General features: G+C 43.1%; 1 protein-coding gene across 1 annotated transcript in view; it reads right to left on the reverse strand.

Moving 5' to 3' along the window:
* Positions 1–4,059: 4,059 nt before the first annotated feature.
* The window catches only part of LOC121327792 (dynein heavy chain domain-containing protein 1), a 66,850-nt gene continuing 54,920 nt past the window's right edge, over positions 4,060–15,989 (reverse strand). The window contains exons 7-8 of the mRNA XM_041271998.1: positions 14,057–14,177; positions 4,060–4,144 (exon numbers count right to left, since the gene is read on the reverse strand). Of these exons, the coding sequence (XP_041127932.1) occupies positions 4,060–4,144; positions 14,057–14,177 (206 nt within the window). The remainder of the gene's footprint in view (positions 4,145–14,056; positions 14,178–15,989) is intronic.

Genomic DNA, 15,989 nt, shown 5'->3' on the forward strand with positions numbered 1-15,989 from the left:
CATCGCGCTGAACTACAATCCATAAGAGCAAGAGAGCAAGACCCACACAGACAGACGTAGTCACAGAGAAAGCAGAAAACCTTTAAACTGTCATGGCAGCATGCATAGAAAGACAATTAGTTTTGTTTTATTTTTTACTAGTATAGCAGTAAAAATTAGTAAACTGGGAAAGCACCAGTGTAAAGGATTACCTTGCCGTATTGGTTTAAAGTAATAAAATGTTAACTTACTAATGGGTGAAGAGAGAAATAGGATGGTTGCTAAATTATGTTTAGGTATGTCACAAAGACAGCTGCAGTGGGTGATGTCAGGCAAGAAACAGGAAATAAACAACAGAGAGAGGTGGAGTTTGGTGGAGCTGAGCGAATAGTTTCGCTCAGCATTTAATAAATGAACAGACAGCCAGAAAATAAACGGTTGTAACAAACACAAAAACACAGCACATTCGCCAAAACAAGAGACAAACAAAACATACTAACACTACACAAAACACGGGTCGCAGATATTTTAACTTTACGTTATTATTTTATTATTTATTACCTCCGTCTCCAATCCCGTTCTCCACTCACCGAACACCCAACCCCGAGTGGGTGAAAACATGCAGCTTTTATGCAGCTGTACTGAGACTCGATTGCTAATCAATCATTCAATTGGAGTCGCGGTACAACAGCTCGTGAATTAAGAACATAAGAAAGTTTACAAACGAGAGGAGGCCATTTGGCCCATCTTGCTCGTTTGGTTGTTTTGTTAGTAGCTTATTGATCCCAGAATCTCATCAAGCAGCTTCTTGAAGGATCCCAGGGTGTCAGCTTCAACAACATTACTGGGGAGTTGATTCCAGACCCTCACAATTCTCTGTGTAAAAAAGTGCCTCCTATTTTCTGTTCTGAATGCCCCTTTCTCTAATCTCCATTTGTGACCCCTGGTCCTTGTTTCTTTTTTCAGGCTGAAAAAGTCCCTTGGGTCGACACTGTCAATACCTTTTAGAATTTTGAATGCTTGAATTAGGTCGCCACGTAGTCTTCTTTGTTCAAGACTGAACAGATTCAATTCTTTTAGCCTGTCTGCATATGACATGCCTTTTAAGCCCGGAATAATTCTGGTTGCTCTTCTTTGCACTCTTTCTAGAGCAGCAATATCTTTTTTATAGCGAGGTGACCAGAACTGAACACAATATTCAAGATGAGGTCTTACTAGTGCATTGTACAGTTTTAACATTACTTCCCTTGATTTAAATTCAACACTTTTCACAATGTATCCGAGCATCTTGTTGGCCTTTTTTATAGCTTCCCCACATTGTCTAGATGAAGACATTTCTGAGTCAACAAGAACTCCTAGGTCTTTTTCATAGATTCCTTCTCCAATTTCAGTATCTCCCATATGATATTTATAATGTACATTTTTATTTCCTGCGTGCAGTACCTTACACTTTTCTCTATTAAATGTCATTTGCCATGTGTCTGCCCAGTTTTGAATCTTGTCTAGATCATTTTGAATGACCTTTGCTGCTGCAACAGTGTTTGCCACTCCTCCTACTTTTGTGTCGTCTGCAAATTTAACAAGTTTGCTTACTATACCAGAATCTAAATCATTAATGTAGATTAGGAATAGCAGAGGACCTAATACTGATCCCTGTGGTACACCACTGGTTACCACACTCCATTCTGAGGTTTTTCCTCTAATCAGTACTTTCTGTTTTCTACATGTTAACCACTCCCTAATCCATGTACATGTGTTTCCTTGAATTCCAACTGCGTTCAGTTTGAGAATTAATCTTTTGTGCGGGACTTTGTCAGAAGCTTTCTGGAAATCTAAATAAACCATGTCATATGCTTTGCAATTATCCATTATCGATGTTGCATCCTCAAAAAAATCAAGCAAGTTAGTTAGGCACGATCTCCCTTTCCTAAAACCATGCTGACTGTCTCCCAGTACCCTGTTACCATATAGGTAATTTTCCATTTTGGATCTTGTTATAGTTTCCATAAGTTTGCATATAATAGAAGTCAGGCTTACTGGTCTGTAGTTACCTGGTTCAGTTTTGTTTCCCTTTTTGTGCTCACATATTACGTTTTACTTGCGCGTGAAGTGCTGTGCAATCCTCGTACCTAAATACAAATATACATTTTAAACACTTGTCTTTCACAGACCCGTTTACATCCCGTGTACCAATGACTATATACCAACATTAACACACAACACAAAATACACATAGGGACATGAACTCTACCACATATACCCCCCCTTGTGCAAAGCACACATGGCCTCAATGGCCACCCCCCCCCTTAAAATCCCAAAAGTCTCGCTCAAAGTCCTGGGCCAACACAAAATACACACAGGGGCAGGCTCTTGGCCATAAGGTAGTATTATCATTTTCTTTATATGCAATGCATTGCAACTGACCATGTTATGATATACTGTTTCTGGAAATGCAATAGTGATTTGCATTTTGCTATTTGATAACGTATGTATATATTTGTGCCAATTAAGTAAAAGTTATAACAATTTCTCTGTGTAAATTACAGTAGTGCAGAGAAAAAAAGCTATAACACTTGGCGGTCAGGGTCCATGAAATAAGGAATGTGCAAACAGTTTGTTTAACCATGTTTCTAGCAAACTTTAACATTGCTGGAAAGAATGTTTTTCTATAAAACGTAATATATTTATATTTACCCGTGGTGTAAAGGTTAATTAGTATCCTGTGTGGAGGCAATTCAGTGCAATAAAATGTAAGAGTGAAACATCAAGTTTGCTTTCTTTCTATTTCTTTTGTAGGGGTCAAATTGCCCTAAGTTCAAATTTGTAGTTGTGAAAGTTCCTTGGTTTTGTGTTCCCTTGTTTTAGGATATGGTGTAGTAGGGATAACTTGTTTTATGTGGGGTTACTGCTATGTCCTAGTGACGGCTTTGGTGAAAATTAACACAAACATTGGTAGAATAAATATTTACCTGGCACCTCAGCTAGCCAACTGTTACACTTAATCTATATATCATAGCTTAATATGATATATCCTGCACCATTTCAGCTTAGGCTGTGTGAAGGTGTATATAGCAAGCTACTAGATACATGCCTGCATGCTGCTGCTGAGTGGTGCTGTATTTATGTGTGAAGATAAGCAGTGTCATATTTCACTGGCCCTGCTAGCTGCTTGAATGCAGGGTGAGAGCTTTGACAAGCTTTTGTGCTTAAACTATGAGATTTACTTTCTGACTTTTCTGATTTCTGTCTAATATTTGTGAACTATAAAATAGTACTATTGATTAAACTTTCCTTGTGTTTAGCGTGTGCATGTGTGTTCACGGTAAATCCTCTCTCTTGTAACACATCAATTTAATTCAAGAACTAATCAACCTAGATTAACTCTATTAAATACAGAATTATTATTACAGCAGCGTGGCAAACTCCTGACAGCAGAGAGACGATCAGGGGAGGAGCAATATTTAAGTAGGCGTTAAATAGATGCAGAGGATGCTGGGACTGCTGGATTTTTGGAAAAATGTTAATAATTGTTGTTATTTCAAGTCCAATGGGCAGAGTAAAGCTATCCAGGAAGCACCAGCAGCAGATGGCACGAAGACCACCACTGCGAGCCCCAACAGTCCCAACCCGGCAACCCCAGGGACTTGCAATCAGCACGATCAGCCAATGCGAGTATCAAGGTCGGTCGCTACGATGGGATGCCCACCAGGCGAAGTTCTGCATATCGGCCTGGGCGAACAGCTGGGGTCCAGAAGCTCAATCTGCAAGCTGGCAGTGGCGTTGGCGGTGGCAGTGGTGGTGGAGAGGAAGGCCCTGCAGGTCCTGCTCGATTTAGAACCCCTCTCTGCAGCCTTTAGCTGCCGGTTCAGGAAGGTGGAACCCGCCGGGGAGAAGCTGGGAGTCCTGGCGGCAGACATAGCATAATTGTCTCGATGGGGGTATCCTGATTACCTGCTGGCCTTTCAAGAAGACATTGTGATGGAGGAGTTAATTCGAGGCCTAACCACTGCCTCACTGCGACAGCAGGTCTGGCTTGCACCCCCAACCTCCCTAAAACAGCAGCAACACCGGCGTGCCTTCTTAGGAGTAGAAGGACTTGTAGGACACGGAGAGGCAAGGACCAGCCCCTCCTAGAAGCAGAGGACATTGGCCTTCCCAGGAGGACCTGGGTGGAGAGAGAGTCATGGCATACTACAACCAGGCAACTAAGCAAGGTGGAGTGGAACTATATTTTAACCTGCTGGCAGCTCCTGGATGTGGTACAGACTCTGGACAACGCTTTCCCCTCAACTTTAATTATGAGATTGTTCCTTTGGAGGCTACACGCTGTAATATTTGGTGAATTGAGTATAAAAAATTGCAATATTTAATCGCATACTGATAATACAAGCACATGAAAGTGTAAAGTGATTTGAGGATGGCTGTTTTTTTTTTTAAATGTAGTACGAGAGGCGCAAAACAATTACATCACAAAAGTAGACAAATCTAAATCTAAAACACAATTGCCAAAATGGTTTAATAGATCAATTAAAAAAAACATTCAACAAAAAATGCACTTTACAGAGCATCTAAAAAGGGACCAAAAACAAACTACACAGAAAGAGTACTTGGAACTGCAAACGCAAGTCAAAAAGGAAGTTAGAAAGGCCAAGAGAGAAATAGAAATGAACATTGCTAAGGGGGCTAAAACCAATTCCAAAATGTTCTTCCAATATTACAACAGCAAGAAAACATTCAAAGAGGAAGTTAAATGTCTAAGAGATACAAATGGCAAAATCATAGACGAAGAAAAAAAACAAACAAATATATTAAATTATTACTTTTCACAAGTTTGTACAAAAGCTAATACAGACAACATGCCCCACATGTCAACCTGTTCCTATCCAGTTTTAAATAACTTTAGCATAACCAAAGCAGAAGTGTTAAAGGGACTAGGAGCTCTTAAAATAAACAAATCCCCTGGGCCGGGTGAGATCCTCCCAATAGTACTCAAAGAAATGAGAGAAGTTATTTACAAACCGCTAACCATGCAACAGTCTCTTGACACAGGGGTTGTACCGACAGACTGGAAAATTGCAAACTTAATACCGATCCACAAAAAGGGAAACAAAACCGAACCATAATAAGATCCAAACTGGAAAATTATCAGAACAGAAAAAGTTATCAGTGCTGTGAAAAAGTATCTGCCCCATGTCTGATTTTCTGCATTTTTGCATATTTCTTACACTGAATGTTATCAGATCTTCACCCAAAATCTAATATTAGATAAAAGGGACCCTGAGAGAACAAATAACACAAATCTTGATACTTATTTCATTTATTTATTAAAGAAAGTTATGCAACTCCCAATGCCCCTGTGCAAAAAATTGCCCCCTTAGACTCAATAACTGGTTACACCATCTTTAGCAGCAATAACTGCAACCAAATACTTCCTGTAGTTACTGATGAGTCTCTCACAGGGCTGTGGAGGAATTTTGGCCCACTCCTTCATGCAGAACTGCTTCAACTCAGTGACTTTTGTGGGTTTTCGAGCATAAACTGCTCGTTCCAGGTCCTGCCACAACATCTCAATGGGGTTTAGGTCTGGACTTTGACTAAGCCATTCCAAAACTTTAAATTTCTTGTTCTTCAACAATTCTGATGTAGACTTTCTTGTTTGTTTCTGATCACTGTCTTGCTACATGACCCAGCTGCGCTTCAGCTTCAGTTCACGGACAATGGCCTGACATTCTCCTGTAGAATTCTCTGATACAGAGCAGAATTCATGGTTCCTTCACTGATGGCAAGTCGTCCAGGTCCTGATGCAGCAAAGCATCCCCAAATGAGGTATGAGGTTCTTACTGTGGAATGCAGTGTTTGGTTTTTGCCAGACATAACAGGGCCCATGTTGGCCAAAAAGTTCCACTTTTGACTCATCTGTCCATAGAACACTGTTCCAGAACTCTTGGGAACCATCCAGGTGCTTTTTGGCAAACTTAAGACAAACATTAATTTTCTTCTTAGTGATCAGTGGTTTCCACCTTGCTACTCTGCCATGAATCTCATTTTTGCCCAGTGTGTTTCTGATGGTGGAGTCATGAACACTGACCTTAGCCAAGGCGAGAGAGGCCTACAGATCCCTGGATGTTGTTCTAGGGTTCTTTGTGACTGCCTGGACGAATTTACCCCTTGCTCTTGGAGAGATTTTGGCAGGACGACCACTCCTGGGAAGATTCACCACTGTCCCAAACTTTCTCCATTTGGACAATATGGCTCTGACTGTGGTTTGGTGGAGCCCCAGAGCCTTACAGCTGGCTTCGTAACCCTTTCAACTTTTTTCCGGAGGTCTTCAGGAATTTCTTTTGATCATGGCATAATGTGCATCTAGAACCTATGTGCTGACAACTTCACTCTGACGGTAAGGGCCAAATTTAGTTAGATTTATATCGGGCAAGGCTGGCCCAAATCAGTCCTGATTGTTAACCAAAGTATTCAAACAGCTGACCCTAATTATCCCTTTAATTGGGTTGAGTTAACTAGGGAGGCAATAACTTTTTCACATCTGAAGACTGCATATTTGATTAGCTTGCACACCAAACAAATGAAAGAAGCACCAAACTTTGATGTCATTTTTTCTTTCTGACTCCCTCTATATACTACTACAACCCACAAAAAGATCTGACCAAATTCAATGTGAAAAATGTGCAAAAATGCAGAAAATCAGACCAGGGGCAAACAGTTTTTCACAGCACTGTATTGAGGACAGCAATTGTTTTCTTTTGTTGCCAAAACCACCACTACCGCAATTTTCTTAGATTCTAAGAACATAAGAACATAAGAAAGTTTACAAACGCGAGGAGGCCATTCTGCCCATCTTGCACTGGGTTGAGGACAGATCCCAAAATCTCATCAAGCAGCTCTTGCTGCCCAGGGTGTCACTACCGCAACATTAGATTCTACCGCCGCAATTACTGCAGTGCACTGGGTTGAGGACAGCATTTCTGCTGCCCACACCACCACTACCGCAACTTAGATTCTACCGCCGCAACTACTGCAGTGCACTGGGTTGAGGACAGCATTTCTGCTGCCCACACCACCACTACCGCAACTTAGATTCTACCGCCGCAACTACTGCAGTGCACTGGGTTGAGGACAGCATTTCTGCTGCCCACACCACCACTACCGCAACTTAGATTCTACCGCCGCAACTACTGCAGTGCACTGGGTTGAGGACAGCATTTCTGCTGCCCACACCACCACTACCGCAACTTAGATTCTACCGCCGCAACTACTGCAGTGCACTGGGTTGAGGACAGCATTTCTGCTGCCCACACCACCACTACCGCAACTTAGATTCTACCGCCGCAACTACTGCAGTGCACTGGGTTGAGGACAGCATTTCTGCTGCCCACACCACCACTACCGCAACTTAGATTCTACCGCCGCAACTACAGTGCACTGGGTTGAGGACAGCATTTCTGCTGCCCACACCACCACTACCGCAACTTAGATTCTACCGCCGCAACTACTGCAGTGCACTGGGTTGAGGACAGCATTTCTGCTGCCCCACACCACCACTACCGCAACTTAGATTCTACCGCCGCAACTACTGCAGTGCACTGGGTTGAGGACAGCATTTCTGCTGCCCACACCACCACTACCGCAACTTAGATTCTACCGCCGCAACTACTGCAGTGCACTGGGTTGAGGACAGCATTTCTGCTGCCCACACCACCACTACCGCAACTTAGATTCTACCGCCGCAACTACTGCAGTGCACTGGGTTGAGGACAGCATTTCTGCTGCCCACACCACCACTACCGCAACTTAGATTCTACCGCCGCAACTACTGCAGTGCACTGGGTTGAGGACAGCATTTCTGCTGCCCACACCACCACTACCGCAACTTAGATTCTACCGCCGCAACTACTGCAGTGCACTGGGTTGAGGACAGCATTTCTGCTGCCCACACCACCACTACCGCAACTTAGATTCTACCGCCGCAACTACTGCAGTGCACTGGGTTGAGGACAGCATTTCTGCTGCCCACACCACCACTACCGCAACTTAGATTCTACCGCCGCAACTACTGCAGTGCACTGGGTTGAGGACAGCATTTCTGCTGCCCACACCACCACTACCGCAACTTAGATTCTACCGCCGCAACTACTGCAGTGCACTGGGTTGAGGACAGCATTTCTGCTGCCCACACCACCACTACCGCAACTTAGATTCTACCGCCGCAACTACTGCAGTGCACTGGGTTGAGGACAGCATTTCTGCTGCCCACACCACCACTACCGCAACTTAGATTCTACCGCCGCAACTACTGCAGTGCACTGGGTTGAGGACAGCTTAGCCAATACCAGCACCACCACTACCGCAACTTAGATTCTACCGCCGCAACTACTGCAGTGCACTGGGTTGAGGACAGCATTTCTGCTGCCCACACCACCACTACCGCAACTTAGATTCTACCGCCGCAACTACTGCAGTGCACTGGGTTGAGGACAGCATTTCTGCTGCCCACACCACCACTACCGCAACTTAGATTCTACCGCCGCAACTACTGCAGTGCACTGGGTTGAGGACAGCATTTCTGCTGCCCACACCACCACTACCGCAACTTAGATTCTACCGCCGCAACTACTGCAGTGCACTGGGTTGAGGACAGCATTTCTGCTGCCCACACCACCACTACCGCAACTTAGATTCTACCGCCGCAACTACTGCAGTGCACTGGGTTGAGGACAGCTTAGCCAATACCAGCACCACCACTACCGCAACTTAGATTCTACCGCCGCAACTACTGCAGTGCACTGGGTTGAGGACAGCATTTCTGCTGCCCACACCACCACTACCGCAACGTAGATTCTACCGCCGCAACAACTGCAATTACACCAATCAACGGGCTCCGCGATCCACCAGTAAGCTATGACCAACAATTATTAGCGGGATTTAATATAATAATGTCCAATACATAAGACAGCAATAATAAAACAAAACAACCACAAGAAAAACATAACAAATGTGCAATCAAAGCATTTTTTTATACTAAGCATAGGTAGTTAGTTATAAGACAGAACTTTACCAGCATTTTTCATCTGAGTCTTGTAACTTGTAGGCAGGGCTCTACAAAAACTTTTTTTAGGCATATGTGCATCTAAGTTAAAAAAAAATGTTGACCCGCACTGAAATTTAGGGGCTCATAAAAAAAAAAAAAAATTGAGTTTTGCTCAAATGTATTGTTGAATATCTACAAATATTGTTGAAATCTTTCAATACTTCAGTAATTATAATGAAAAACATTTTTTTTTCCAACTTAAATGATTTTTACCTGCCTGGTAGCATCTTCCTCAGAATGTGCTACTTGCCTAGTATGGTAGCGGGATGGTCTGGCTGACGTTTCTGGATGTATGCCTATCTGCACATTGCATGCCATTTTGAAGCACACTGCTTTAATATATTTTCACGTTTGAACTTCTGACTCCTTGTTAAAATGCAGTCTTGCCTGCCATCAGTTCCCCTGCATCCTGGCAAAATGTGCAAAACATGGATTTTTTTTTTTTTTTTTTTTTTTTTTTTTTTTTAAAGATTGTAAAACTTCAGCCAGGAAAAATCTTTTAGTACCTGTTGGTTGAACTTGTATGTTCTTTTGCTACTTATAGATGTGAACATGCTGTAACTAACATTATGCTTTCATCTTCTGACATACCTTCATTTCTCATTTCTTGTGAAGAAACCAACATATCTGTTTTTTTTTTTTTTTTTTTTTTTTTTTTTTTATAGTCAACCTTTAGGATTTCTAGTCGCACACATATGCATAAATTAAAATGCAGAAACTGTCGAGATATTTTCCTGTGCTACTAGATGGCACAGAAGACTCTCCCCATCAGCCGTAACAAAAACTGTTGTATATGTTAGTGCTTGTTCTGATTTTTCTCGAGATCCACCAAAAATCCATGTACTGGACACCAGTGATCTACCCTGAAGAGCTGTACTGAGAACCCAAAAATTTCAAATCCATACAACTCATGAACAGATTAATATTTTTTCCATCAAACCAGCACATGGCACTATTCTGGGCCAGTTCCTTTATACCCTGAAATTGTCATAAAAAAATGTTTGGGCACTATCTAGATCTTGGAATCTGGCGTCCAAGTGGAACGAAATGGCACACATCAAGGATCTACCCCACGAGACAACACATCTACATTTTGTTCAAATCCCTTGAACGGGGTCAAACTTATTAAAAGTACAAAACTGTGGTGTGACAGAGCAAAGCTCTGCCGTTTAGAAATTGGCAGGGATGGGGTTAATTTCCCCTACCTGCCTGGGTTTATTATGTTCAAGTGGCTGGGGTTGATTATTTGATTAAATGATTAACTTAATTAACGATCAATCAGCGCCCAGCCACCTGACATAAAAGGAGGCCTCTACTTCTCATTTGAGAGGAGGGAGCTGAGGAAGCAGGCTGATGATTTGTTGTTTGTATTTTTGAAATTTTGAATCCAGTGAAGGCATTGCCCAGCCTGGAAACTTTATTTTTGTAAGTTTGCTTTTTGTATTGCTTTATTTGTGTTTGAATCCTTTTGTTTTGCCCTTGTGCACTTTTATTTTGTGTTATTTATAATACAATCGTTATTTTTTTGAACTGCAGTCTGTCTCTGGGCCTCTATCCACTCACCAGCCTGCCACATTTGGTGTGAGAGTGGGATATAGAGCCTCCAGGAGGCTTGGAGCAGTACTGCAGTGGTTTTTTTGGGGGGGAAATTATTATTTTTTTTTTATTATGGGAAAGAAGAGCAGACAGCGGCAAAGGCAGGAAAAGCAGCAGCTGAAGAAATGTAAGCTGCTGCAGCCACCGCTGGAGGACCCGGCCAGCCTCTTCCCCTGGTGTTCCTGGTGCGGGAAGGAGGACCATCATTGGCGGTCCTGCCCAGACGTGCCACCGGCAAACTGGTGTGGCCGGTGTGAGGAGGACGGCCACAACTGGGCAGGATGCCCCTACAACCAGGCCCAGGAAGAGGTGCAGTGTTCACCCCGGGCATCAGGGGCCACCCCACTACCTCCAGCACCACCACCTTCACCACCGTCCCAGGAGATCTGGGACTGGTTGATGCACCCTGAGGCAGACCTCGTCCACGATCTCCCCATAGTTATCAACACGCTGTGGCGTCGAGATGGGGAGAGGTGGGAACAGTGGGAGGAACAACACCACCCGGCGTCCTTCCCAGAGGTTGCCCTCATGGTGGTTAATTACCTGGCGGTAGACATGGGAGATGCCCCAGTCACTCCAACAAAGAGGGTGGAGATGCCTTCCCGAGAGCCAGAGAGGGAGGAGCCGCCGTCCCGAGAGCCAGAGAGGGAGGAGCCGTCGTCCTGAGAGCCAGAGAGGGAGGGATTGCCGCCGCTCCCAGAGCCAGAGAGGGAGGAGTTGCCGCCGCTCCCAGAGCCAGAGAGGGAGGAGTTGCCGCCGCTCCCAGAGCCAGAGAGGGAGGAGCCGCCGCTCCCAGAGCCAGAGAGGGAGGAGCCGCCGCTCCCAGAGCCAGAGAGGGAGGAGCCGCCGCTCCCAGAGCCAGAGAGGGAGGAGCCAGAGCCAGAGAGGGAGGAGCCACCGCTCCCAGAGCCAGAGAGGGAGGAGCCGCCGCTCCCAGAGCCAGAGAAGGAGGAGCCGCCACCGCTCCCACAGCCAAAGAGGGAGGAGTTGCCGCCGCTCTCAGAGCCCAGAGGGGAGGAGCCACCACTATAAGCCCAGAAGGAAGGAGCTATGGCCCAAGGATGCCTGCCTTGCACCGCCCAAGGATGCCTGCCTTGTACCGCTCAGGGATGCCATGCCCGTTCCGCTCAGGGATGACACATTTGGATTGCCTGGGGTTGCCTGCTGCTCCGCATCGCCTGGGGTTGCTGCTGTCCGCATCGCCTAGGGCTGCTGGTGTCTCCTTTTTGTTTTCTAGGGTTGCCGAGGGTCCGCCGCCGCTGCCGCCTCTGCCACTAGAGGGAGCCGGGCCGCCGTCGCCGCCTCCGCCACTAGAGGGAGCCGGGCCGCCGTCGCCGCCTCCGCCACTAGAGGGAGCCGGGCCGCCGTCGCCGCCTCCGCCACTAGAGGGAGCCGGGCCGCCGTCGTCGTACTACCTTGGAGATCCGGGGCCCCCTCATCCAAAGAAGGCTTGGGGGCTCTGACATCAACCCCGCCCACCACCACCCACCATAACAGCCCACCCAAGGAACATAATTGGACTCTTGGGGGGGAGGGGGGAGTTGGCCGATTGCGGCCGGTGTACGTTGTACATGGGGGGAGGTGTGTGGCAGAGCATTTAGAAATTGGCAGGGATGGGGTTAATTTCCCCTACCTGCCTGGGTTTATTATGTTCAGGTGGCTGGGGTTGATTAGTTGATTAAATGATTAACTTAATGATCAATCAGCACCCAGCCACCTGACATAAAAGGAGGCCTCTACTTCTCATTTGAGAGAGGGACCTGAGGAAGCACGTTGATGACTTGTTTGTATTTTTGAAATTTTGAATCCAGTGAAGGCATCGCCCAACCTGGAAACCTGCTTTTTGTATTGCTTTGTGTTTGAATCCTTTTGTTTTGCCCTTCTGCACTTTTATTTTGAGTTATTTATAATAAAATCGTTATTTTTTTGAACTGCAAAAAAACGGCCTCTATCCACTCACCAGCCTGCCATATGTGGTTTAACATTAAAGTGCCCACTAGCGCACCACTATAATTAAAAGACTATATTGAAAAGCTACAAACTTTTAGCTTCCTACAATTTTGACAAAGTTCCGCATAAAAGATTCATTCTCAAAATGAATGCAGTAGGGATTGAAGGAAACACATTTACATAGATTAGGGAGTGGTTAACATGTAGAAAACAGAAAGTACTGATTAGAGGAGAAACCTCAAAATGGAGCGAGGTAACCAGTGGAATACCACAGGGATCAGTATTAGGTCTTCTGCTATAACTAATCTACAATAATGACTTAGATTCTAGTATAGTAAGCAAACTTGTTCAATTTGCAGATTACACAACAATAGGAGGAGTAGCAAACACTGTTGCAGCAGCAAAGGTCATTCAAAATCATCTAGACAAGATGTAAAATTACATTTAATAAAGAAAGGTAAAAGTAAGGTACTGCACAAAGGCAATAAAAATGTGCATTATAAATATCATATGGAAGATACTGGAATTGAAGGAATCTATGAAAAAGAGAAACTGACAGAAGGAATCTATGAAAACGACCCTAGGAGTTTATGTTGAAATGTCTTCATCTGGACAATGTGGGGAAGCTATAAAAAAAGGCCAACAAGATGCTCGGATATATTGTGAAAAGTGTTGAATTTAAATCAAGGGAAGTAATGTTAAAACTGTACAATGCATCAGTAAGACCTCATCTTAAATATTGTTTTCAGTTCTGGTCACCTTGCTACAAAAAGGATATTGCTGCTCTAGAAAGAGTGCAAAGAAGAGCAACCAGAATTATTCCAGGTTAAAAAGGCACGTCATATCCAGACAGGCTAAAAGAATTTAATCTATTTAGTCTTGAACAAAGAAGACTTTGCGTCAACCTAATTTAAGCATTCAAAATTCTAAAAGGTATTGACAATGTCGACCCAAGGGACTTTTTCGACCTGAAAAAAGAAACAAGGACCAGGGGTCACAAATGGAGATTAGACAAATGGTCATTCAAAACAGAAAATAGAAGGCACTTTTTTACACAGAGAATTGTGACGTTCTGGAACCAGCTGACACCAGCACTAGCTGTTGAAACTGACACCGTGGGATCCTTCAAAAAGCTGCTTGATGAGATTCTGAGATCAATAAGCTACTAACAACAAAAAGAGCAAGATAGATCGAATAGCCTTCGCTCGTTTGTAAACTTTCTTATGTTCTTAATTTCAGGTAACCTAGATGGAATTACCTTTACAGTAGGTATGCAAACCGATGAAGTATTTTATTGTCATATGAGTTACTACAGCAGGTACAAATGTAATTCTGCAAGAAAGCTATAGACCATTAAAAAAATATTTCCCTTTATCACAGAAACATCTCTGGAAGCAAAGCAGAAACACATATCTGTTTAATGCTTACCTGGGGTGCAGGTGACCTCCAAATCCCCAGATATATGAGACCACAAACATGTTTATGGCCAGTAGATGCTGGGAGGATTGGGTACTAGAGTCATCAAGGTAAAGTGACTGTGCTTCATTCCCTTGAAGTACAGAAAAATACTCATTTTTTAAACCTCATTAGGTCACTATTAAACAATAAGAATTGTTGAGAATCAACATAGAATATATTATTGGTATACAAAACATAAATTCTCTCAGCAATGTATCATTCATGTTATTTGCTTTATGATTTTTGTTTGGTTTTCATTTCTCATCACATCCTTGAAATTGAAAAGTTTAGAGCTCAGCAAGTCAACATGCATCTCTAGTGAAGACCATTTGGTGATACTTTCTACTGTAGTGCACAGAAAAGGCTTTTTGCGTAATTAATGTGAGATTAAAGATGTTAGATGCTAATTTGATTATTTGTTTCACCCTCAACCACTGTACAAACTGCCTGCTGTGCATGTAGGATGTAAAAGAAAAAGCATGCAGTCATATGTGGTTTTCATGATCACACTGCCTTCTAGCCAAATTTGTAGATATTTATTACTGCCATAGCTTTATCTTTCATTGATTCACAGACCTTACACTTTTTTGGGTCATTTCACCTGGGAGAGAAAAAGTGGCCCAACCCCTTCAGGGGTCTTTCCTGTCAGTAACCAACCAGCTGGTTTCTTATAATCAGGGATCCTAGGAATCCGTTTGTTGGGGAATAACACGGAAAAACGCGGGTTTTCTATGTTTTCACAAATTTTTAGTTTTACACTTGGGGGGGAGCAAAAAATATGCAAGGCATTTTTGTTTTGTTTGATAATAAATAAAATAAAATCAATACAAATCATAAATAAATATTAACACAGGCAACTTTGCTTCAAATTTACCTAAACATACCTGTCTAATAAAACTGCTTCCAGTATTCAAGTTCAGTTTACTTCAGTATTCAGAGCAGTTCAAAGATGCTGAAAACAACAAAAACCACCCCTAAAAGGTCAGGTCAATGAGTTTGCAACACTCATAGGTAGACCATTGTGAACATACTGGATGCGCTAAACATAAATTGAATGCAAAGAAGCGTAAATAAGATGAGACCGAAACAGCAGGGCCATCAAAAACACTCAAACAGACCACTGTGTTTGGATCATTTCAGCATCTTACAACTGCCAAATAACAGCGTGGAACTGTTTCAGATTTGGTGAAAATGTGTGTAAAAGCCAACATTCCTCTGTACAAAGTGGATCAACCGGAAGTTTTTTTTTACAACAGGGAACTATTTGTAATATTTGAGGTAATATTGTTTTATTGATTAATGTCGCTGGTAAGCTTGTAACTTGCTTATAATTTGAAACTGTAACCATTTTTATTTGATTTATTTATTTAGCAGACACATTTATCCAAAGTGGCTTATACATGTTACACTGTAATACAAGGTTACAGTTCAAGATTAATGTATTAACTAAAATACAATATAAAGAGACACAACACATGTAACAAGAACAACAATACATATTGCCTGTGTTAACTGTTACCCAGTAGTATTGTTTGTGTGTCTTGTGGCAGGAAAAACTCATTTTAGCCTTTAGAACTTTCTTTAACTTCCCAAATGTCATGTGTTAAAATTAAATACAGGTTTGCTGTAAGTGACTTTAACTGCACATTTGAGGCATATTGAGTAAATGGAAGTACACGACAGGTAAGATTTTAAATGATTTTGTTAGGTACAGCTGCTTCAATACAAACCAGTCAATTTTCAAGACTGTTGCTTGGGATTCAGTGCTACACAAATAGAATAGCTAGAATAGTCTCTGTTATCTACATAATGGGGAAAAGCATGAGACTCAATTTATCTTGTGAACAGGTGCCATTAAATAAAACTGCCTATCACAACACAGTTCTCAACAGGAAAGTTTGCT

This window comes from Polyodon spathula, chromosome 15 (genome assembly GCF_017654505.1).
Source record: "Polyodon spathula isolate WHYD16114869_AA chromosome 15, ASM1765450v1, whole genome shotgun sequence".
Taxonomy (NCBI): Eukaryota; Metazoa; Chordata; class Actinopteri; order Acipenseriformes; family Polyodontidae; genus Polyodon; species Polyodon spathula.